At 43.5% G+C, this 25,092-nt stretch overlaps 1 protein-coding gene across 7 annotated transcripts in view; it reads right to left on the reverse strand.

Annotated features, from left to right (window-relative positions):
* Positions 1-375: 375 nt before the first annotated feature.
* LOC307270046 (R3H domain-containing protein 1-like) overlaps positions 376-25,092 on the reverse strand; it is a 43,662-nt gene continuing 18,945 nt past the window's right edge. For 2 of the 7 annotated variants that reach the window (XM_080053177.1, XM_080053176.1), the window contains 22 exons: positions 22,881-23,007; positions 21,341-21,419; positions 21,096-21,155; positions 20,181-20,321; positions 19,868-19,976; positions 19,592-19,687; positions 19,247-19,272; positions 18,911-18,964; positions 17,440-17,675; positions 16,226-16,495; positions 15,502-15,656; positions 13,876-14,007; positions 13,509-13,748; positions 13,285-13,423; positions 9,991-10,148; positions 9,503-9,636; positions 7,176-7,279; positions 4,867-5,048; positions 4,085-4,238; positions 2,979-3,076; positions 2,578-2,662; positions 376-1,699 (listed from right to left, as the gene is read on the reverse strand). In XM_080053177.1, coding sequence (XP_079909303.1) covers positions 1,407-1,699; positions 2,578-2,662; positions 2,979-3,076; positions 4,085-4,238; positions 4,867-5,048; positions 7,176-7,279; positions 9,503-9,636; positions 9,991-10,148; positions 13,285-13,423; positions 13,509-13,748; positions 13,876-14,007; positions 15,502-15,656; positions 16,226-16,495; positions 17,440-17,675; positions 18,911-18,964; positions 19,247-19,272; positions 19,592-19,687; positions 19,868-19,976; positions 20,181-20,321; positions 21,096-21,155; positions 21,341-21,419; positions 22,881-23,007 — 3,072 coding nt within the window. In that variant the 3' untranslated portion in view covers positions 376-1,406. Of the gene's footprint in view, positions 1,700-2,577; positions 2,663-2,978; positions 3,077-4,084; positions 4,239-4,866; positions 5,049-7,175; positions 7,280-9,502; positions 9,637-9,990; positions 10,149-13,284; positions 13,424-13,508; positions 13,749-13,875; positions 14,008-15,501; positions 15,657-16,225; positions 16,496-17,439; positions 17,676-18,910; positions 18,965-19,246; positions 19,273-19,591; positions 19,688-19,867; positions 19,977-20,180; positions 20,322-21,095; positions 21,156-21,340; positions 21,420-22,880; positions 23,008-25,092 lie in introns of those variants that run through there. The other 5 variants (XM_080053179.1, XM_080053178.1, XM_080053180.1 and 2 more) reach the window with 5 other exon arrangements.

Below are 25,092 nucleotides of genomic sequence, written 5' to 3' on the forward strand. Positions count from 1 at the left end.
GCCCTGCAGGCAGAGATACAAACACGGCAATATTTTCTAAAGACTTGCCTCATCTGTTGCTTTTTACACACACACACACACACACACACACACACACACACACACACACACACACACACACACACACACACACACACACACACACACACACACACACACACACACACACACACACACACACACACACACACACACACACACACACACACACACACACACACACACACACACACACACACACACACACACACACACACACACACACACACACACACACACTACATCTTGCTCCAGAAGTACCGTTTGTAGTTGAATGCCGGAAAAAGTTCTGTCAACACGTGTGGTGCAAACATTTATTTGAGTCAAACCAAAAAGTAAAGAAAAAAGTCACACCAGACACAGAACACCTCTCATGATTCACACACAAAAAAAAAAAAAAAACACAACACAACAACACAAAAACGTAGCCAAGTATTGTGACAAACCCGATTGCATTTTTCTTGTGCATATAAACATTTTAATTAAATATAAAACAAAGTGGCCTGGCCGAGTGCAACAAACAGGTACGAGATGGGAGTGGGGGGGTTAATAAAAGAAAATCCAGGGTCTGTCCGACACCAGCCATATCTCCATCTCATACACCACTTCAGTGCAAATCCAACATTCACTGTGAATAAAAGTGACTTTAAATAATTCAGGTAGTATTTCTATTATTCAGTGTTTATTATTGTATGGCCTCACATTGTACACAGGCTGCTGCGTGTTATTGTTGGAGTGGGGGGGGGGGGGGGGGGGTCATGAGCCAAACCTTTAAATCAGGCTTTGACACACATGATGGGAGTGTTGATGAATGTTCAATAAAAATAACACTTTCTTTGATATGATTTCTCAGTTTTAAACAATTATATCTGGTACAGAGCTGCAATGTCATGTGTTTCATTTTGGTGGGCACAAAAACATTCTTAAATGTATGTTTTTACTCATTGTGGTGCCGTCGCTGTCTTACATCCGCTTTTAAAAAAGAACCACAGTGGAGTCACTTACAGCTGGCAGATGAATCCCAGAGCTCTCCAAACACGTTCAGTGTCGAACAGCAAAATAATTTTTTTTTAAGAATAAAGACGGGCCTCGAGTTGAGCTCAGCAGCCACAGACGCATTTCACAAACAAAATCTAATTGTTTGGTGGTGCACAGTTTCAACCCCTGCACAGAAAAATGATAAAATGAACTAAAAACTAAATAAAGTGAACATTCATTCTTCAAAACATCCGATACGTTTTTTTTTTTTTTTTTTTTGGACAAGAGTCTGGGACTTGAACCGAGGCAGTCCAGACCGAGGCAGCAGAGGCAGGTGGTTGGATGTGCGTTCATGTGGCGCTCTTTAAGGTGCACCTAGACCTTAGCGGCTATGAGGCGGCCAGGTCCAAGTCGCACAGCTCCCCTTGTTGTCTGGTACTAGTTCGGAGTTTAAAGGTGGCCTGGGGGCCGCTGTGGAGCGGGGCAGCGTATCTGGAGGGAAGCATGGCAAAGATGGAGTATGATGAGGCCAGGCCTCCGCTGGGAGCGTCTCTAGTTGTGCTGCCGGGCCGGGGCTGATGGTTGAAATGGCTCCCTCTCCGGAGCTCTGCCAGGAGGTGGTGGGAGTCTGTGCAGCCGATCCCCTCCGGAGGATCTGTCACTTCCAGGATCTGGCTGCTCACTGTAGACACACACACAGACAGACAGACAGCACTGTGAGCGGAGCGGCGAAATAAAACAACTGTCGGGAGTGGAGAGAAAATTCAGACCTACACCATTGGGAGGCTTCAATAGATTGCTTCTGTCAGCTTTGGAGCTTTAGGTAGAAGGGCTAAAGCTCAATGACGGAAAAATTTAACTCAAATTTGGGTTACATTTTAAAAATGCATGCCTGGGTCTAATAATAAAAGCTTCTTATTATCAAGAACATTTTAGTGGCAGCAACGTCATGTTGAACTTTCTGCCGACACTTAACGCACCACACACCTCTCTGTGTTGATTGTACTAGGTGGATATTTGACGAGAGCACCTGAATAATGCAACAACAAAAAAAAAAGGAGGGAGACTGCGAAAAATACGACGCCATGTTTGAAATAATCAGCACATTTCTCACGGCACAATACCGCCGGGGCTGCAGGTTCCACTGGCAGGTGTGAATTCTGCCCCGTCTGTGATTTATTCTGCTTACAGTCACAAACACGCGCTTTTCCCCACAGCTACGGAGCACAGCAAGCATATTTTGACACAAAAAAATATATATAAAGAAAAAATAAGAAATGGACTTTTTCCAGTTAATCTGCTAGATAAGCTCCACAAGGAAGCAGCCTTTATCATGTGATGGATCTGGACACCGGTTTTCTTTTTCTTGATTGACATCTAAAGCCCGTGGTTGCACTCAGGACTGCACAGTTTTTAGAGTGAATTCCCACAAAAAGGCTACGTAGCAATATCATTTCTTAATTTATCCGATAAGGGAAGGTCGGATTTCGGTCGGCTAAACTCAGAATGACTAGCTGTTGACTGGACTAAAGTCAAGCCTCCCTCTGGATTTCCTATTACCTGCTTCACCTACACTGAGATCTGAAGACAGAGGTTTTCTGCTGGCCTTCCTCCCATGAGCGCTACGCCAAACCCCCAGTTGACCCTGAGGAGACACAGGACACAACAGTTAGCTTATTGGAACTAGTCAAACAAAAAAGTGACATTTATTTCTTAAAAACACAGACTGGCAAACCATCTTGTGCACTTGTTAAATCATTCTCTGACTCGATTTAAGTTCTCACCTCTAACGCACAAAATATATCGTTAAAAGAACATGTAGCAGTTACAAAAACAACATTAGAAATTAAGTTTATTCAGCGTTGTGTGTGTGTGTGTGTGTGTGTGTGTGTGTGTGTGTGTGTGTGTGTGTGTGTGTGTGTGTGTGTGTGTATGTTGTGTGTTGTGTGTGTGTGTCACACCTGGTGTTTTGCCACCATGTGGGCAGTGTGGAACAGCGGGGGTCTGATGGAGGGTTTGAACTGCAGAGGTTGGCCCAGTAGAGAGAAGTGGGCTTCACCTAGACAACACAGCCACAAATTCAATCAAAAGTTGGGGCGCATTTTCAGATCAGCAGAAACAAAAATTGAACATGTACTGTGACTCTGTCTGTGATTTAATCCAGAGAGAACAACGGTACATTTACCGCATCGTATGAGGAAAAAATTATTCGATTTGAGCAAGCAAAACTCTATTCTGTGCTTAACAATAGGTCATTTCCGATTGGCTGCTTTGGCTCCAATTTGATTTGTAGTAGGAATGTCAGGAAGCATGGAAGCACTGGGGCACAACAGCCATACTATACACTTCACTTGAACCTTCACAAAATTCAATTTGTAAGTCACTCTGTAGTTTATTTGCTTGCAACATAGCCCTTTTTGTTAAGTAGCTAGCTCACTTCTTCTAAACTAGCTGGCTTATTTGATGATTTCAGCTACACTGCCTAGGCGTTATAATAATGAATGTAGCTCCTTTAAGCTTTAAAATACATTAAACTGTAATTTAGATTTCACTAAAGTTTCATACAGCTTGTGTAATATAAACTGTATAAAACTACCAATGGAGTGCCTGCCGACTTTTCTGCCAGTGCTTCCCTCCCTCCCTAGTAACAGATATTCTTAGTAACAATCAGACTGCAGATAAAAGAGCCAATCAGAAGCTACCTACTTCAATTCTCCCATTGGCTGGAATTGTGGCAAAATGCAACGGATGGTGTTGGCTTTGGCGCAGACCAAATTGAAAACATACAGACAAGTGGTGTTGAGAAAGGACAACTGATTAAAACGGATATTATCACTGTGTACTGATGTGGGTAATTTACTGAGCACAATACATTTTTCGTCTGGTCAATTCAAACACAACTCGGTGAGTTTTAATTAGCATGCTGTCGATGGTCTCTGTAATGTGTGCTTTGTGAATGAGCGTAAACCTGTCTGTGTGTGTGTGTGTGTGTGTGTGTGTGTGTGTGTGTGTGTGTGTGTGTGTGTGTGTGTGTGTGTGTGTGTGTGTGTGTGTGTCTTCTACTGACCTTGTCCACTGTGGCAGAAAGCGGTACGGAGCTGTGGGTGTTGGTGGTGGCGGTGGGCCATGACAGGGATGGAGGAGATGCCTGGTGGGAGGCCCTTGACGCTGGTTAGCCGGCCTAGTGAAGGAGTGAGTGCCGGGGACGAGGGCAAGCTGCTCTACACACAAAGACACAGGGCGGTGCGGGCGAGAGGTTACGGGGAGGAACACTTTCATTTAGAAAAAAGAACAAACAGCTTTTCTCCCTTCGCCAAAGTTGTCGTGTTGTTCAAGTTGTTGCTCTAATGTACCATTCCCTCCACATTAGTCCCTCCTAATGTACCATTACACCCCTAATGCCGGGGACTATTTTGCCCTCATTTTCAGGGTTACGCCGGGCGCCGACTTCATTTGCCGGGCCTATTCGCTGCGACATTAAACCGCTTTGGGCTAATGGAGGGGGCAATTCTCACGTCAATGTCAGACCCAGACAACCAAGGTAAATTGGCTTTTCAAATTGCTTTTTTTTTCTTGTGACTGTCTTTAAACTTTCTGACACTAACTGTATTGTGCAGCGTGTGGCCAAATGCTACCTGAGCAAATGTGTAATTCATTTGAGATTATTTGGGAGTTGTTGCTGTCAAGTCAGAACCGCGGGGACACAGATAATTAAAGCTTATGAAAAACCATTAGACAACCCCAATAAGGTTTTCTCAAAGGGTTATACATACAATATTTCCACTTTGCTGCACACAAAAATGCTATATTATTTGAGTGATTGTGGATGCACTCGGGCAGCGTTTGTACCTGGGTGTTGTCTGGCGGTGGGGGGAGCTCAGAAAGCCTGCGGCCTCTCTGGTGCTCTGTACCCGGGTGTTTGTGGTTGGGCTGTTTGCGCTGGCAGGGGGAGGGGGCCCGGGGCTGCTGGCAGGGGGGACCTGTCATTTGCAGCATCACCATGCCACTGCCCGGGGCCGGTGGTAACAACCCTGCACACACACACACACACACACACACACACACACACACACACACACACACACACACACACACACACAGAAACAAACACAAAAAAAAACAAGGAGATTTAAAATACAAAGTTGACTAGAAGCAAATCAAGGCAGGAAGACACCCAATACTAGTTGTTATTTCATTCATCATATAACGTCAATTATGAAGAGTCAAGTGAAAGACAATAAGTATGTTTTTGGCTCCAAGCTCTTTTCAGCACTTTAGTTCAGCTCCACACCTCATCAGTGAAAACAGCGCCCTCACACCGTTAACCGTGAGCAATTAGCCTCAAAGTGCCTTGATTATATGGGCACAGCCGCAGTGGCAAGAACAAGAGTCCATTCCCTTTTTCCCCACTAAATCCTCTGCCATGATCCGCGAGATCCAATTATCTTATTAGCCCCGCGACGCGTGAATGTGACTAATTTGACTTCAAACAAAAAACATATCAGGAGAAGCAAATTAACTTTTAAAAAAACAACAACACAATATTTCCATGTAATTAAGTTCTGTTTACATAAAGATCACAGTAAGTGGGGGAGTCGTGTATATCGCACACTTTGCACAGCCACTGTTTGATTAATGAATTATTACCCAAACGACAGTAGCAAGGACAATGGATATTTGGGCTTAATCTGCAGATTATTTCTGGCCGCCGCCCCGGACCAATTAAAAGTGTTTACTGGTGACGCTGTAGGTGAGGCCGTCTCGAGACCTTCGTATGACCTCATTACTAGGAATGACGCTGGAAATGATGGCTCCCTCCGTTTGCGCCCCCATAATAATCAAAGATGAATAATAAAAGGTCGTTAGTGAGGGAACCGCCCCAGCTCGGCCTCTGGACAGAGAAATACAGTAAGAGACGGCTTATTAGAGAGATCTTTTTGATTTTTAACACTAACTGGTAAAAATGTATTCTAAATCTCATCATTTTCTTTTGTAGTTTAATATATTACAGCAAGACTGCAGGATGTTAAAGGAATACTTCACCCATACGGAACCGGCGTTCTATCATTATAAAATCACTATTATAATATAATGAATGAGGTTTCTCTTCCCTCAGTCTTCCCTTGGCCCAGCTGTCCTGTTAATCCTAAACCTACATTTTTCTTACTGTGATGTCACAGGAAGAAAAATGTAGGGTTAGACAGTGAGACCATAAAACACTCTTTCTGCCTTTTCTCAGGCTAGGATGAACCAATTAAATGTTTTTTTGCACATTTATACTAAATAGGATCTCAGAGTACAATACACCTTCATATTCCCACCGGTGAAGTAGGTCTTTAATATCGGCAGCAGCACAACAGTAACAAGTACAGGAATGTTAACGCTTTTGGAAACAGTGCGAAAAAGTTACACCGTTTGTCCACCAGGGAGCACTGATAAGTTGGTTTTGTCAGCTACAATTTTGTCGCTAAGTTCGTCTATTGGTCACGATAAATAGATATATAAATAAATATACAACTTCATCCGAGGAGTCACATTGACACCATTGATTTCTGACTCTTATTGTTTATGCGCTTAACCAGAACTAGCTTTTTTGACAGGGCTGTTGCTCACAGTATTCGCCCCACACTAGCGGTTAAATCTCCGGTGCAGCTCTGCAGGAGAAGCGGTGGATGTGCAAATCACTTTCCACTTATCCAAACACCGGGGAGCCGTCATCACCGCCACGCCGCCCCTTCTTTTTCATTTTGAAAATCCGGAGCGTAAATCTAATCACTCATCCGACGCGCGCGCGCGCGCGCGCGCGCACACACACACACACACACACACACAAACACACACACACACACACACACAGACACACACACACACACACAGAGTCAAACCCGAGGAATATTATTTCATTAAGGAGGCCCGGGTCGTGAATATGAGGGAAATACATTCTGCGGTTATTGACACAGAGATGGGAGGGGGCGGGAGTGATGAACGTCAATGGGGGAATCTCCAGGGCGGCTAATGCTGGGAGCTGGGAAAAAATTCTCACATTACCGCGGATCTGAGGCGTGTTTGAATCTAGAGCTCTTGACTGGGCTGCGGTTATGATTCCTAGTGTGTGTGTGTGTGTGTGTGTGTGTGTGTGTGTGTGTGTGTGTGTGTACCTGCATACTGTTGGCCTGGGTGCTGCTGGGAGACGCACGGGGACGAGCTCTGAGGGAACTGCAGCTGCTCCATCATCTGGGCGGGCAGGAAACTCACGGTAGAGCTGGTGAATGTACACAAGAGAGTTCACATAATGTTATTTTCTGCATGGATCATCCTTTTTTTTTTCTTTCAATACCACATTGAATTCTATTTGAAACCATTTTCATACCGGGCCGAAATATGAAAGGAACGATAAGGCATTTGATGACATCAACATGGGCTCTAGGAAAGTATGTATTTTTTTTTTATAAGATTATTTTTTGACATTTTTCAGTTTATTAGACAGATTTGGAGAGACAGAGTTGAAATGGGGCAAAGAGGGGAAGACATGAAGAGAGGCCTGAGCCTCTAGGAGGAAGCTCAAACCGCTACACCACAAGCGCCTTGGTATGTATGCTTTATAGACCAAATGAAAAAATGGAAAATGGAAAATTAAACTGCAATTAAAAATAATAACAGTTATTCCAAATAATTTTATTTATTTATTTTTTTTCAAACATGTATTAGACCGGGCCGCCTTTAGCTCAGTTGGTAAGGCGTCCCCCTCCTGGGCCGGGCCCAGCAGCAGACCCAGGTTCGATTCCCACCCGCGGTCGTTCTCTGCATGTCACTCCCCTCTCTGCCCCATTTCACCTCTGTCCCTCTGCACTATCAATAAAGCATAAAAATGTCCCAAAAAAAAAAAAAGTATTAGACCGGGATAAGCAGTAGAAAAAGACTTCTGCGGATACTAACTATAAAAGATCAAATCTGATAGGGCTTTGAAGGGATTCGAATAAAAAACATAACTTCTAAACCTGCACAGATGCAAATCCCCAGGAGCTGGGAGATCTTGCTGGATTTAAACCTGAAATTTAACTTGAAGCCCGTCTGCAAAGTAGCAGCGCTGGGCTCTGTAAGTAAAAAGCTGCCCGCGGGGGACTGGTGTACAGCTGGTGAGGAAAAAAACAGCAGGCTGCAGGTGGGAGAAGACTGAGCCGCATAAATCATTTCCACACCGACTGCCCTACTAAAGCAGCCTGGTTTCTACAGATGGGACAAACGGGAGTGACCTATCCTTGTATGTGTGTGTGTGTGTCTTTGCATTGCTCTGACAGTGGCTGTGTTCACGTCTGGTGTTTGTATGTACACCAACGTGGGGCACACCGGGATCCAGATTGATTGGGTCCATTGGATGTAGGAAGTAATTACAACACGTTTTGCTTTTCTATGAACTAATTCTATCAATCAGTTTATAATGAGGGAGAATATGGAGTACTGGGGGGTCCTGGGGGGGGGGGGGGGGGGCGTCAGAGTCCACATTCATCAGCTGTATACATCATGCCAGGTTTACCACAAGCAAACGTGGTAATAACTTCATTTATTTCCCCCCCCAACGGTGAACAAAGATGACCTTGGGTGCTTTGGGGGGATCGCGCCCCGTTATGTCTATAAATATAAGTAGGCAACGCTAGGAGTGAGAAACGACATCAAACACCTGGAAAATCGGTGTGTGTGTTGGACAAAGCACATCAGCATAAGCTCATCATTTCATCTGAACCAGTTTACACCGGCGTTGGGAGCTGTCGCTATAAACCAATGAACATGAATCAGATAAATTATCACCGGAGCTAACATGATTTAAGGTCATTCTGGAAGGAAATAAATAAAATAAAAAATGGCTGCACCAGAAAACATCTAATATGCACCAAAGGAGTGAGAATGATTGAATGGATTAATGTGGACCGGGTTATTAAAGTGTTTCATGTTTGGACAACACACAAACATGCAATATTAATGTGAACTGATTACTGCCATGCATCAAAGCAGGGACGCATGTGTTGCAAAATATTTGAGAATCTGTCCTCTTTAAGACCCGGCATGGAACGCCTGATCAGTAAAACCATAGATGAAAATTGGATTTATGAGCTGGAACAAATCATGTCCAAAATACAGTCCTTATAAAGTGTATTATATCGGGGGTTTTCTATACTGGGCTCCTTTAAATCATGCTTTTCCCTTGGTTTTTTTAAACTATATACCTGAAGACTTTCTCTTTTATGTATAACCATTGCACATTGTGCATTTCTGAGCTTCTCCATCATTATACTGTATGTTAATTACAGTTGATTTTTTTTTAAACAAGCTATTGATCCCAATTAGACTACTATTAGTTTCAATAAAAGGCTTCATGAAGTAACATTTTATTTGTTAATATATTAAACAATTATCCGTTGTCATTACATTTAAACGTGTGTGTGTGTGTGTGTGTATCTGCGTCTGCATATGGGATGTCGGTGTTTACCTCATGGTGGTGTGCTGGTTAGGGGGGAGCAGGCTGTAGCAGGGCTGCATGCCAGGGACAGCCATTGCCCCCTGTCCCGGCTGACAGGTCACAAACACTGGCTGCTGGTACGTCTGCTGTGGCATCGACACCTGCTACAAGGGGGATAAAAAGAAAAAAACAGATGAGGAAAAACGTGTTTTAATTTTTCATAGCTTCTTTGAGAGGCAGTCTTTTGAGATGTTGCCTTGCTATGATTACTTGTTTAAGAGCTTGACTGTTTTGAATGAACCTAATAGGACATTTCAAAATCCCCTGTCACCGTTTTGTACATTCCTCCTTCTTGAAAAAAGACAAATGAACCAAAACACAACACTGGTATTGGCCACTTATATCAAGAACACACTCTTATTTTTGAAGCTCTCTGCTCTTTCCTTCCGAACTACAAAAAATGATTGACTGGAAATATCATTCTGACACTCGCAGGAGGCGTGTCATCATCGCAATACCTGATAGGACTGCATTGGAAGGTACTGGACCATCATGCCTTGCATCTGGTTGCCCATATTGCTTTGCTGGTTGCCAGGGAGAGCGAGGTTGGGTGTTGGCTGCATGCCCACTATGGCCTGGTAGCTTGACGCGCCGCTTGGCATCACGGCTTGGTGCACTGGGGCAAAATGAGAAGAAAAAAAAACGCTGTGACCAAATGAAAAGAGAAATTAAGACAGTAAATATAATAACAAAACAGATTTATTAACATTCATGATTCCTATACAATAGTCAAAGACCGCACAAATTTGGGGCGACTGTGGCTCAGTTGGTAGAGCGGGTCGGCCGATGATCAAAGGGTTGGAGGTTCGATCCCCGCCCTGCCACCTGTGTCATAGTTGTTGTGTCCTTGGGCAAGACACTTCACCCACCTTGCCTCGTGTGAATGTCGATAGTTAGCCTGCTATCGGTGTATTAATGTGTGTGAGAGAATGGTAACGTGTAAATGGGAACAGGTCTCCCTTGCAAAAGAGTCTTCGGACTCAATGGGATATACCTGTATAAATAAAGGTTAAAAAAAAAATATATAAAATAAAAATAAGAGCTTGGTTATCAAGAAATGTACAAAGAAATTGTTCTAGGTTTTTATTGGTGTTGAAGGGAAATGTGCTCGCCGTAAGAAGAAGAACAGATTAAAAAGATTGTGAGAGACGGGGGGGTTTCTTGGCTGGAGGAAGTTGAGTTGTTGCAGTTAATCAGGTTTGAGGCACTCGGAATAAATGAGAAAGTCAATAAATCTGATTTAGCCTGCTGGTGTGGCAACGGAACCTGCAACCCTGAGCGGTTCAGTCACTTCTCTGTCTGCACACACACACACACACACACACACACACACACACACACACACACACACACACACACACACACACACACACACACACACACACACACACACACACACACACACACACACACACACACACACACACACACACACACACACACACACACACACACACACACACACACACACACACACACACACACACACACACACACACACACACACACACACACACACACACACACACAAAAAACAACTTTCACTTCAACAGGTGATACAATTTTCGGGGGTAAACGGAAAATGGAATCAAAGAGTTCTACACTACTTGTAAAAAAAAGAAAAAATACCCAAAAGACGAAGCAAAGTCACAGGAATTGGTCCATTTTCCGAATGGCCTAAAATGGCGGCATATTGCTAGCATGGAGGGAAGGAGGGGAGGGGATATGAAGATGGGGGGCAGAATCCTGGAGCTTAAATGTCAAGGTGACCAAAAAAAAGAGACATTTGAAAGTGTAGTGTCCCCCCCTGTGACACACAAGGCGGTAACCCGAGTGACAAAGGAGAGGACGTCCTTTTGTCAAGGTGTCTTTACAGTCTGCCGCCCTGGGAGAGAAAAAAAAAAGAAAGTACAACCAGACAATGAAAGTGCTCGGTTAGGGAAGCAGAGAGCGGGGGGGGAAAAGGCCTATTTTTATCCAACCCCTCAACAAACCGAGCATGAAATGACCCTAATATCAAATGCACCCAATCTTTACTACAGTCGAGCAGGCAGCATGATTGGGTACAAATGGGGAGGAAAAAGGCAGATACTGACCGACTTTTCACTGTTTCACGCGACTTTCGTTGACCGCTTTTATTTTGAAGGATGATAGTAAAGTTATAGAGTATGTGCAGCTAAGGGAATTAGAGCGATGTTAGGCAAGGACAGACAAAGCACTCTATTAACAGGGATGAAGTCCAGGTGAGGAGTGAGGGGCGGAAAAAGAGACCGGTTCACTGTGAGATTCATAGAGGCCTCTCAGACAGCGTCCCGGCCCCGCATTCAGCCTCTCTTCTTCAGAATAAAGCCCTGAATTCAAGATCATCTTTTGTACTTTCTACTCAAAATGACTGAAATTATAAAGACAAATTGATTATTGAAAAAGTCAAAAAAGGTCTCTTTAGGGGTTCCTTACTTGTTTTGTTAGACACACAGAGATTTCTAATAAAGTGAATTATCAACCAAGAGTCAAGGCAAACATAATCCTTCAGAGCCTTTACATATAGTACAAGTAGCTTTCCCAGAGTGACCATCATGACTGCATCCGAAGCCCTGTGCTGGTGGTGACTGTCTGATGCAAGTCAGTGGAAACATTCACAGGTTTTCTCTTTGGGCCTTCAGAGAATTTCAACTGATGATTCATTTTTAATGTGTGCAAACCATGCACCAGTATCCTCACCTTTTAGCTGGTCTAAACTATATTTTTATCTTCTTCACAGTAATTAATGCAAAAACAGAGGGGAAACAAGTCATTTCTCCCCCCAGCTTCTCTGAGAAATAATTGCTGTCCTCTGCCTTTGTAGGTCAGCTTCATTTGTCCGCCATCTATTCCCCGGGTCCCCAGCAGGGAAGCGGCATTCGCAGGCCACAGATGACAGAATAGTGCCGCAGCCACTTACGAGGACGTGTGTGCACGTGTGTGTGTGTGTGTGTGCTGCTGTAAAAGCCACAATGGCGCCAATGTTACAGCCTGTTAACAAGTAAGTGTGTGTGTGTGTGTGTGTGTGTGTGTGCGTGTGTGTGTGTGTGTGTGTGTGTGAGAGAGAGAGAGAGAGAAATACTGAGCAGAAGCTAACAACTCCTGTGGTGATAGACGAAAAAATACAAAAATACAAAAACAAAAATAATCAAGTGGATGACTCCCGGGGAGACATCTGAACTCGTGAAAACAAACAAACAGAGAGAGGGTAAAAAAATAAGGGAGACATTTTTGTCCTTCAGTGGGAGCACAGACGCAAGAACGATGACTACAGTAAAAGCTTATCTAAGAGCTCAAAGTGTAAAGTTAAAGTCTACTGATGTAGTGCGATCCTGATATTAGCGAAGGCGAAGGCTGTGCTACATGAAGTCTGCAAATTCAAGGGAGGAAAAAAAACAAGTCGCCGGCACCGCACATCAGAGGCTGCAGACCTCGTTCATTAAAACATCCTTTGATTTGTCTTTTAGATCTAGCGCGGGACCATTTCAGAAGCTTTACTTCAATTAGTTGCTTTGATTCACCACATAAATGGCGGAAGGGAACCTGCTGTGTTTGTGGCACCCGCAACTTTGAACTGGATTTAATAACAAGTTATGCGTAAAAAATAAATTATATTTTCTCAAATAGGTCCATCTGTGGCATAAATGATTCATGTGTGGGAAAAAGTGGAAATCATTTAGCATGGGGGAAAAAAAAACATAAAAAAACTCCTGTTAAATTGCCGTCAATACCTTGTTGCTGGGGCAGGTGTTGGCTCTGAGGGCAGTTATATGGCAGCGGGTTGACTGTGGGTCGGTAATGTTGCTGCTGCTGCTGTGGCTGGCTTGAGCAGTGGGGATGGTGGGCTGACGAGCAGTAACACGTGGACATCTGTAAAGAGACACGCAATGAGAATATTATAGTCGTAATGACTCACTCAAACAAAATGGTGCCAGGTTTGAGATGTTCCCTTTACCTGCTGAACTGGCTGCTGGATGTAGGTGTGTTGTTGGAGCAGCTGTGGGTTCAGAGTGGGACCAGGGAATGCAGCAGGGCCCGGGGTGGGGCTTTGATACGGGTGGTTGGGGGGGCCCTGTGACTGCAGGGAGACGGGTTGACCCTGCAGCACCCCTGGGTGTCCTCCCGAAGGCCCTGCCACCATGTAACTGGTCTGATGCTGATGCTGCTGTGGAGGAGGTGGTCCCTGCATAATAACCTATGAGGGGGATTGATTGATTGATTGAGTGATTGTCTTTATTTCCAACAAGTCACCAATAAAAACAAAGTTAAAATAGTAGTAGATTAGAGTATTATTTTATTAACGTGTCAGTATATAGAACAACCTGTGAGGGGTGTTGGTGGTGATGGTGGTACATGGGGGGATAATGCCGGCCGTCGGGAGCTTGAGGCCCGCCGTCGCTGTGCGGTTGTTGGGCCAGAGTCATGTGACTGAACTGGGCGTTGAGGGCGTCGGGCTGGAAGGAGATAAAACTGAGTGTTACATTTCTTTTGAAATCCTTTATTTGGGGATTTTTTGAAAACTGAAAAACGCGCACACACAAACAAAAGACACAACAAAATAAACAACTAACATGGTGCATTCTACTTCAAATCTATCTGAGACATTGTTTAAATTAAAAAGGTAAATGTTAGGTACAAAATAAAAAGTCTAAAAAGGTCATGAAGGGCACTTCAGCGTTGCTATATGGTTGAGGAGAGGCTGCCATATCCGTTTAAATTTTTCTACTTTTCCCGAAATCTCATAACGGATTCCCTCCATATATAAAGTGCTAGAGAACTCCATGAGGCACATATCGAAGCAGGGGGGGGGCTATCTCCTTATCCCAAACCTTAAGAAAAATGTTTTTGGCGATAACCATCCTATACTAGATGAGTGTTACATTTCTGACAAAAAGGTGCAAAAGCCATACAAGCAGCATAAGGCAAATTCAATACACAATCCAGCCACGGGGACAGTAGGTTGATTTTCTAAGCTAAGTGCTAACATCTAAAAAGGCATCTGCTACATTGACTCTCACGTTTAGGCAAATGCACAGAGTTCGAGTCTGAGCCTAAAGTGGAGTATTTATCCGCTTCCCTGCCGCACGCCAGACCAGGTCAGTTCTGACGCGCCGTTGGAAAAGTGGTGTTTTTTAAAGTTCATGGATTATTCAGCGCCAACATCTGGTGATGAATTAAATATTAATGGAACCTTTTTTTCCACGGGCGTAATTAGACGCAGAGGCATGTCTGTCTTTCACTAAAACCAGGTCAGAAATGAGGCTAGGCGAATGCATGGGCTACATATGAGGCAGATTTCGATACTCCTTTCCATCCCAAAAAATTTAAAAAAATAATACGTACAGGATGGTTAGTTTCAGGGGTAGAAAGGGATGTTGATACCAAACTCGGCTTTATTAAAAGGCACATACTGTACATACAGTAGAAAGACCTGGGTCAAAATAGAGCTCAAAGCATTTCTGATCTGGACATCTGTGTCATTTAAGTTTCATTTATCAATTTAACCGCTCGAAGAAAAGAAAAAAGTGTTAAACTCTTAACGAGCCAGGTCTGACAAGATATGGAACGCAGGGGAGAAAGAAGTATAGAAGTACAAAACGGAAGGAAGACAGTAAAGTTCTGTACCAAAGTGTACTGTTGGTTAGGACAGACAGGCAGGAACTGAGAAGGCGGAAGAGGAGGAGGAGGAAGAGGGTACGAGAGCGTCGGGTTGTGCACGGGTTCGGAGGACAGCTGGAGAGGAGGACAGATCGGCTGGGGAACGGAAGGGAAGAAAAAGACATGGACACAGAGGGGGGAAAGGAGTCAAAATGGTGGGAGCCTCAATTGACCAAGGGATTTAGTGTTGACCGGTTAATCCTACCATGCTACTGTAAGTTAGTAAGGTTAGTGAAAGTTAGAAAGAGAAATACCCAATGTGCATGAATTCAATTGTCCCGCCTACTGACCTGGGAGTGCAGGTGATTGGTTAGCTGCTGCTGTGCCGTGCCAGGGATTGGCTGCAGTGGGGCTTTCCCCTGCTGTGGGTTCCTGCTAGCTGTGGGGGCGATGGCGGCCGGGTTGTAAACCACGGCGGTGCCATCGGGGTGGATGAAAGGCTTGCCTGTCAAATTAAATTCATAGGAGAGCCAAAGAGAGAGAGAGAGAGAGAAAAAAAAAAAACACCAAAGTAAATGTGAGTAGGCTAATATATTCAGCATCACAAGGGAAACACTTTTTAATTATGCTCCTCGTCGCGACAGGGAAGGACACACCCAGACATGGAGAGTCAACAGTAAATAAACAACCTTGGCGGCTTTTGAAGTTCTTTTTTTTTTTTTTTTTTTTTTTGCAACAGAAAAAAAGTGTGCGACTGTTTGCTCGGAGCCCCCGTGTTGAATATGTACAGATTTCTGCCCATCTGCTCGATTGCATTTTGATCAGCGTCGCTTTGGTGGGAGTGTTTCTTTGACGGACAAACCGTGTGCAGCGAAGTTCTGTAGCCGCAAGTCATGAATATTTATTATGGAACTAGAAACATTACAAAACACTTAAGAGAAACTCCTTCAACAAGAAAGTAGGGCTGCAAGTAACGACTATTCAGATAGTCCATATTGAAACGAATGGTCGACTAATCAGATTTTAAAAATCATTAGTTGTTGCACCCTTAGATCAAGGCAATGTGTGACCCACCTGTGTGTGGGTTGACTAGGACGCTGCCTGGCGGTATCCCTGAGGCCTCCAGTGGCAACACATAGTAGCTGGTTGTGTCTGTAGCGGAGGGCGGATGTGTGGGGACGCTCTTGATCATGTCGGGGTGTCCGGAGCCTCTGGTGTCGACCGGCGGGTGGAGTAAGGGAGCGCTTGATAGACTGGACCAGGAGGAGGCCATAGCCGGGAGGGGCAACTGGGGACGGGATAGCGAGCTGGACGAGGAGCCCACGCTACTGCACGATTCTGAACCTAAAAGGGGAAAAGAGCAAAGAAAGAGAGTTATAGACTATTTGAAGGTCTGGTGAAGGAGCGGCGTCAACTTGTTGCATTGTGGGAAAATGAGTCATAAAAGGCAGAAACAAGGGGGTTGGGAGGAATCTTGCCGCCATCATATACGAAGTGGTATTTTTCAGGTAGAGGTGGCGTGCAGCCTGTGGCGACTTAGAATAGGTTATTTGAGGGCACAGGAGATTGGAGAACACGGCAACACATGCACAATGTCTCCTTGACTTATATTCCCCCCACCAAAAAAACACAAAGCAAGGGCAGCCAGCCGCCTCGAAAAAAACCACTTAGAAACTGCACAGGCGAAAGAGGCTGCTGCTGGCTTTCTCTGTGTGAAAAAGAAATAGGAAAAAAAGAAAGCAACAGGAGGGTTGGCAATTTTTAAGAAATGGAGAGCTTCACCTAACCTCGGCCAGTCAGGTTACAAATATATCATGTCGTGGTGTAAGCACCTGCGGTTGGAGAGCAGCCCAAAATGTAGGTGCTTAGACTTATACATAATGCAGTAACGCTTCACTGCTAGGTTTTGTACCACTGTTGTTGCTACGATGCTTTACCGAGAGTCTCGTCCATCAACGCATGGCCTTATGCTAATTGGTTTTGACAGCTGTCCGGCTACAAGGCAGACCGCAGACTTTATTGACCGCAGCAGGAAAACAAACACTTGTTCTGAGTGGCCCTTAGTTGCCCTCAATACCAGAGGATTTTGCATAATGCCTATTTTTGTTCCCTATTCACCCAGTATACTATTTAACCGTCCCTCTTCATGCAGTGAGAGTGGGCTTCCTCTGCCTGGTCTGAATAAGTACATAACTTAATCAAAGTGAGAAGAAATCCATCTGTTTCTCAGAATTGACCTGTACAACTAAAAGAGCCATCAATCACAGTAACAATTGAATCCGTCTTGCCTGTCTTGGAGAGCCTCCCGGTGCTCTTGCTGCTGCTGGCGGTGCTGTCCCCTCGCACCAGGCCAGGGGAGATGCCGCTGAAGCTGCTGGCCTTGGTCATGGCGGGGCGGGGGGCCAGGCGGTTGGAGCTGTCCGAGCTGTCTGTGCTGCTCCAGGGCCGGGGCTCGCCGTGCCTGGGTAGTGTGTCCGTCTCCGAGCTGCTCTGCCGGCTAGCACCAGACCGACCAGCCCTTAGCCTGGAAGAGGAGGGAGTGATACGTTTTTGAATTTTTTGTCCCTAAACTTTTTTAAAGATTTTTTTTTTTTTTTGGCATTTTCAAGCTTTATTTGATAGTACGAGATAGAGAGAGGGGGTGGGGGAGTGACATGCAGTTAAGGTCCATGGGTCGGATTTGAACCAGCGACCACTGCAATGAGGCCTGAGCCAATATGGTACGCTCTTTATCTCTTATAATTAGGGATGGGGCCCATCCAATCCAATATCGGCATCGAGTGGCTGTATCGATATGGCTGCAATCTACTGTAGTATATCGGGCGGATAACTCCAATTAAAAAAAGTAATTGAATAGCTGTGTTTCTTAGGCCTTCCTAAACGTACACATTACATCACCACCAACAAAGAAATGTATAGTAATTATGATATCGGAATCGGATCGAAACTGAAAAAATACTGTCTATAATGTAGAATGCAGAGACTTGTATGAACAATCTATTGTTCTATCACATAGATTCAATTTCTATTATGTGTTTAATAATGCATTCATTCTCAAAAATAGTCAAATAAAATTTAAAAAAAATGCACATCGCAATTCCCATCCGTTAAGAAGCCCAAAGATATTTAGTTTAGTTTTCATAAAACAATGAAGGAGCAGGGCGATATTTATTTTATAGAAGCAGGAGCCAGGAGAGTGTTTAGCATTTTTGCATTAAACAGTTGCATATAAATGTTGTGTTGGATGAATCAACTTATTGTTTTCGGCTCTCATCCTGAGAAAGTTTTCGTTTGAATGTGCAAGTTAGTTTTTTAAAGTGTACATTCCTTTTTTTCCACAAACGCGTAACAGTGAGGGAAAAAAAACTAAAAATATATTTAAAAAAAAAACTAAGGGCTGTATTTGTAATTTTGAAGGCCTTAACATGACTTCTATGACATCTTCAATATGGCGTGTTTTTAATTGATCATTAAAAATAGAAATAAAAGTCCCATGGTGTCATTGGCAGGCTTCGGTCCTAATAGGTCTGTTCCAAATCAAGAAGAAGCCCTGGGCAAAAATCTAATTTCCTATTTAAGCAAAGCTATCCCGAGCAGCACAAACAAATGCGTCAGATCAGCACTCCTGCTACAGAGCGAGCCGATTAAGGCGGACAGCGATTCAAATGGCTCTCTTGCCTGTGGTTTCCCTGTCTGAAAGAACTGAATGATGTGTGACTAGGGGGGATGGGGGGGGGGGGGGGGTTGAGGGGGGCCTACCTGAACATTTGTCGCCTCTGTTGGGTGCTCATGCATGCGTTTTCATCCTGAGCACTGGAGGGGAGAGAGGGGAAAAAGGTATTACCGAATGAGACATCCACCATTTAAAAAAAAAGAGATGACAAGAGTGTGGCCACTGATTGCCGATCCGGCAGGAAAAAAAACTATAAAAGTGATTGAAGATCATTGAAGAGGTGAAGCTATCTGAATGGATTTAGCTCGACTTTATAAAGGATGAAATTGGCCCTCACTCTGCCCAATTAACTGGCAATTCATCATCCGTATTAGTTACAGTAGATATATCCTCAATGGGAGGGGTGTCATTTCACTGCTTACCTTCTGTCTAGTGGGAAGTGATCTACCTGTGGGTGGAAATGAAAATTACAGTCAATTAGAGTGGTGTATTCACAGCACAGTTTGTCCTTATTGTTATCTCCGAGCCCTTCACATGCTGCTTGAAGGTCTACTTAGAAATCTGACTTTACGGAATGAGGAGCCGAGCGCCGTCTACAAAAATTCATAAATCCAAGCAATGGTAATTGGTGGCAAGAAATCTACTCCAATTTGCACATGAATAGAAAAGGACACAAAGATTTGTGCAACGTGGCCCCCTCAGCACACACACACACACACACACACACCCCCCTCCAGCCCTAAAACGCCTACACAAACAGCACTCACATCATGTGCAAATATCCTTTCTCTGGCACGCTGGTACTCCTCCTCCCTTTCCTCCATCGATTTGCTCCTCTTGTCAGCTTTCAAACGCATTCGAATCTGCCAAAGACACACACACACACACACACACACACGCACGGTTCTTTAGCAGCAGTGTCAGGGACGCCAGATTGTCCCACTCTCACCAACATGTCAGAAATGAAAGTGACAGCTTGGAGTGAAAAGATTTTTTTTTTTTAAAGAATGGAAAAAAAAAGAAGAGAAAAACAAAACACCTACCATGCTGTCGTCGCGATCAAAGCTGGAGTTGTCTCGTTTGAGAATGTAGCGTTTCTGAAAATCGTCCGCCCTGTCATCCTTGATGTGTTCGGAGAATTTCTGATCGGGACTGTGGGATGGTTGGAAGAGTGGGGGGTGGGGGGGATATACAAGAGCTTTTAGTGGCAGACGCTTATGGCTGCAGAAAAATAGACTCTTTGAATTAACTGTCAACTTGATTGTGTTGGATAAAGAGAGGCATTCCCTCCAATGCAAAAATCCATTTAATCTGATTTCACTGTTTAACCTGTAAGAAGATTGGGTCGAGGCTCACATTCTAGTGTTGGTGGTTTTGTTGATGACCACTGACTTCCCGCTGGGGTCCACATTGTGGTCCATGCCAAAGTAGGCGGCGACTCGGTGCAGCAGCATCCTGTGGTAGGACGTCATGGGTGGGAACTTTCTCTTTTGGCTTCTAGAGAGAGGACACAGACATGTAGTTGAATGGGCTGCGGGAACACACGCTTGGATTTGTTGAACACTGATAGTGTAATAAAAAATAATAATAATAAGGTGAGTAATTGCATATTTTTATAAATATACTTTATTTTTGGGATTTTTTTTTATTAAGAACACCAACACACACACACTCTAAATGTGGACACACAAACAAAAGACAAACCAAAATGGCCCACTCTACTTAACAGGTTTCTTAAAGGAATACTTCACCCATACGGAAACAGCATTCTATCATTATAAAATCGCTATTATAATATAATGAAGGAGGTTTTTCTTCCCTCAGTCTTCCCTTGGCCTAGCTGTCCTGTTTATCCTAACCCTATATTTTACCATGTGTGATGTCACACATGGGAAAATGAAGGGTGAGACAGTGAGACCATAAAACACTCTTTCTGCCTTTTCTCAGACTAGGATGAACCGATTTCTAAAAATGTTGCACATTTATACTACATAGGATCTCAGAGTTCAATACACCTTCATATGTCAACTGGTGAAGTAGGTCTTTAAGACATTGTTTAAACTAAAAGGTAAATGTTAAGAAAAATTAAAAGTCAAAAAAGGTGTCATGAAGGTCACTTCAGCACTGCCACATAGTCCAGGAAAGGCTGCCATATCTGCTCACATTTGTCTGTTTTCCCTGATATCTCACAATGGATTTTCACCATATATAGGGTGCTAGAGAACTCCATTAGCCACATATCATAATTGCATCTTAATGAATATCTCTTACTCATTATTGCTGATGAAGTCTAAGATGTCCTGCTCCAACTTCAGCAGCATGATTCGATCCCTAGGAAATTACACACAAATATTTTTCGTCATTAGTGTTTAGATAGATAAGATCTCTAAAGGCCTCACATGGTTTATAAAGCTAGTTAGCGAGGACTATAGCTAGCATGTCAAAAGGAACTAACATTGCTTAAATAAGTGTATTCAATGACAATGAGCTAGCGAGATTGTAAGCTCATGTTGTACCTGGGGTTGCCTTTCAATGTGTTGACCAGGAACTCATGGAGATCGATGCCAGTTGAATCTGTGTAGTCTTGACTGGAATCTAACGTAGAGAGCGAGAGAGAAAGAGAGAGAGAGTGAGAGAGAGAGACAGAGAGACAGAGAGAGAGAGAGAGAGAGTTGGGTTACAATGACGTTACCTTTGAAATGAAAGCAATGCATGACAGCTCTCATTTATAAAACATGAATGTTCACAAGCTTAAATTTGTCCAGATTCATAAATAATATTACAAATGTGACATGCTTGTTATAATCTCAGCATGATTCTCTATACGGATAACATGGAAATTGGTAATGTTCCAACCCGTTAACTCCTCAAAATGAATGATAAACAGTGAAACGAGAGTTGTGAGAATCGGCTTATTTGTGATATCAGTCACTCTGTAGAAAGAGACACTTGAATGAGGCTTACATTGCTGGGGAACATGCTGTTTGGTGGTTCCTATTGGTGTGACCAATATCAAAAAAAAATATATACATATAAAAAAAAAATCGCGCAGCAGTGGTGAGCGCCGCCAGCCAAACCACTTAGGAAATAAAGAAGTATGCTAACTAAGTTGACCCAGGAGAAAAAGAAGAAGAAAAAAACACATGCTCCCATGCACCAACAAAAGGACAGAACCCATAGAGAGGGGGGGGGGGGAGATTGGAGCCCTGTTCCTCTCGGTGGGTGTCTGGTTTCTATAATTGGAGGGCCGCCTCATCAGCGGTGTTGCTCCGCAGAGGCAAGCAGACACCTTTATACGCCTGTGGGAATCCATATAATTGCTTAACACCTTGAGCTTGTCGCAATTAACTGAATCGCGCCAATTATCGGCCCATAATGTGATATAATTTTAAACGGTAGAAGTGCTTTTGGACAAACTGGGGGGGGCACTGCGCCAGAGAGAGAGAGAGAGAGAGAGAGAGAGAGAGAGAGAGAGAGAGAGAGAGAGAGAGAGAAATTTAGGAGTGAATGTTTCTCTCCATGGTAAAGGATATAATTATTAGAAGGGTGTAATTTGGGTGAGTGACATTATGTGAGAAGTATCATTAAGGCATTTGGCTTCATTTCAATACTTCACCAGTGACAAACTACCACCAAAATGATAATATATAAAACATATCTACATATATATATATATTGTATATCGGGATCAATTTGAGATGTAAGGTTTCTATATATAGTTTCCAGTTTATTGGATGGGGGAAAAGCACTTGTGTTCAAGCACCTTTTTGGGAGTAAGCAATGTTTATAAATGAGGCCGCAGGTGTTTGCGATGTAAAGAAAGCTGAGCTGTTAATGGGAAATATTCCAGCCTCTGTGACTGCGACGGGGGGGAGGGAATCTGCTTCACCGACATCATTCTCCCCATGAAGGGTTCCAATCCTAACCGTAAAACCCAACCAAACGTAACGATAAATACTTCAAAATGGAGGAGGGCTGTCACTGTTGGTGTAAGGACATCAATATAAAGAAGAGATGAAAATATTCTAGATTTTCAGGAGAGAAAATATGTCTCACCTCTTGAAAGCATTTTCCTCTGCGTTTTCTCGGGTTTATCCACCTTATCGCAGCCGTCCTCCTTCTCGGCTTGCTCCTGCGGGGGGGCTCCCTCGTCCTTTTCCAACGGTTGGAGGAGGAATCCATCCTGTTATTTAAAAAAAATAATAAAAAAAATTAAAATGGTGGTGTGTGTTTACTTTATGGCCTCAATTTTTACCCATTTTTGGGAGACTTCCAACTAGTTGCCACACAAAAATGCGGTGATGTCGAGTCGTCGAATATGAGGCATTTAATTCTCTATGATCTTGCCTGAGGTTCTAGGTTAATTAGAGAGGATAGCGCGGGTGAAAAGAGGCCACTTCATAAACGCTCCTGGTTTATTATTGAAACCTGTTTCGTTTGCCAGTAATAAAAGATGCGCCCCCGTGCATGAATTCCAAATCGCGACGGCAATTAATCTGCCCGGATTAGCTTGTTTTTATTAAACCCACTTGAATTAAACATGGATTTTGAGCCTGCAATTAAAACAACACAGCACATTTAAATAGCTCAAAGTTCTACAGCACTAAGAGGAGATCGTAAAGAAAAAAAGTTTTTTTAAATTCGACCGTAATGCATATTCACGATGGGAACTAGTGTGGATGGTTTGCAAGATTTATTTAAGAAGGACTTGGTTTACTTCCTTGCCATACCCACACAGACACAGACACACACACAGACACAGACACACACAGACACACACACAGACACAGACACACACACACACACACACACGACTGTGAGCAGTATCTGATTTGCTTTGCAGGCATTTCTACAAAAGGTTGAAAGGAAAGCTGAAGTTAGGAGAGGGGTTGCCAGTGCTCGGTAAGTGGATTAAACACAACTCTGGAAAGCTAACATCAGAGAGTCAGTGAGTGTGTGTGTGTGTGTGTGTGTGTGTGAGACAGTGAGATGAATGGATGAATGTAGGAGTGAGAAAAAAGGGGTTACCTAGAGGTACCATAACTGAAAAAAAAAGGTCAGGAGTTTGATTCCTGTAACAGCTGCGAGGCGAGATAATGAGATGCAGTGTTCTCCTTCATTTCAATGCGCTGCGGAGAATCTATGTGAAAATGTAATATGCTAATGAGGAGAACGTGACTGACTAATTGCCTGAGCGAGACTGCGGGAAGGAGAGAAAATGAGTCTTGGATTGTGCAAGTGACAGCGAGTTCACGGCGTGTGTGTGGTGTGTGTGTGTGTGTGTGTGTGTCAAAGCGAAAAGAAGGACTTTTTTCCCCCCACTCCCTGGCAAGTAGCAGCAATGTTTTGCTACTTAATGCCACCCTCGGCATCGCATGGAAGCCGCCCCGGGTTTTGATGTGCAGCTGTTGCGAGCTGCCTCATTTGTTTCCTGACACCCATTTTACCTCCAGATAAAGGAAGGAACAGCGTGAAAATGATGGCCCTGTGAATATGTAACGAACATGCTGTCAGTCTGAAACAAAACCACACAAAAAAGAGGTACGCAGTGTATTCAGAGGCACCCATTCACTATTGGCCATTGATTGGAATTGACAGCTAGTTGTACAATGCAAGGGCAAATGTAGTTTTTCTGGGTTTTTTTTCCCCCCGAGATGGCCTTGACAGCCTATGCATCATATACAGCCCTTTTGTTAAAGCCCCCTGTAATAAGCCCCCAAATCTACAAAATCCTCCTAACTATGTAATATGGGGAGTCAGTTGCATGATCATCTGAGAAAGATATTTACCAATCTGATTAAAGATACTGTCATGTTTCAACTTAAAGGCCTACTTCACCGGTGGGAATATGAAGGTGTATTGAATTCTGAGATCCTATGTAGTATAAAATGTGCAAAACAAAATTGAAATTGGTTCATCCTAGCCTGAGAAAAGGCAGAAAGAGTGTTTTATGGTCTCACTGTCTAACCCTACATTTCTCTTACTGTGATGTCACAACAGTTGGTTTTGATGAGCAGGCTATGTTCTGGTTCTTATAACACACTATAACACTAAGCTATTTTATATTCATGAACATTTATTTTTAATCAGATTTTTTGCAAAAAGCTTATTGAGACACCGAACTTTGATATCATATATTGAGTTTTTTACTATTTTAGAGCAGGTTTCCAGAGGCTTTAATGCTCTCCAATTTGAGATTGGAGATAATGTAGACAGGAGAACCATTGGGAAAATGTTCAGATGGGGTAATCATGAGGTCTGAATGGGG

This window comes from Ammodytes marinus (genome assembly GCF_949987685.1).
Source record: "Ammodytes marinus genome assembly, chromosome: 24".
NCBI lineage: Eukaryota > Metazoa > Chordata > Actinopteri > Uranoscopiformes > Ammodytidae > Ammodytes > Ammodytes marinus.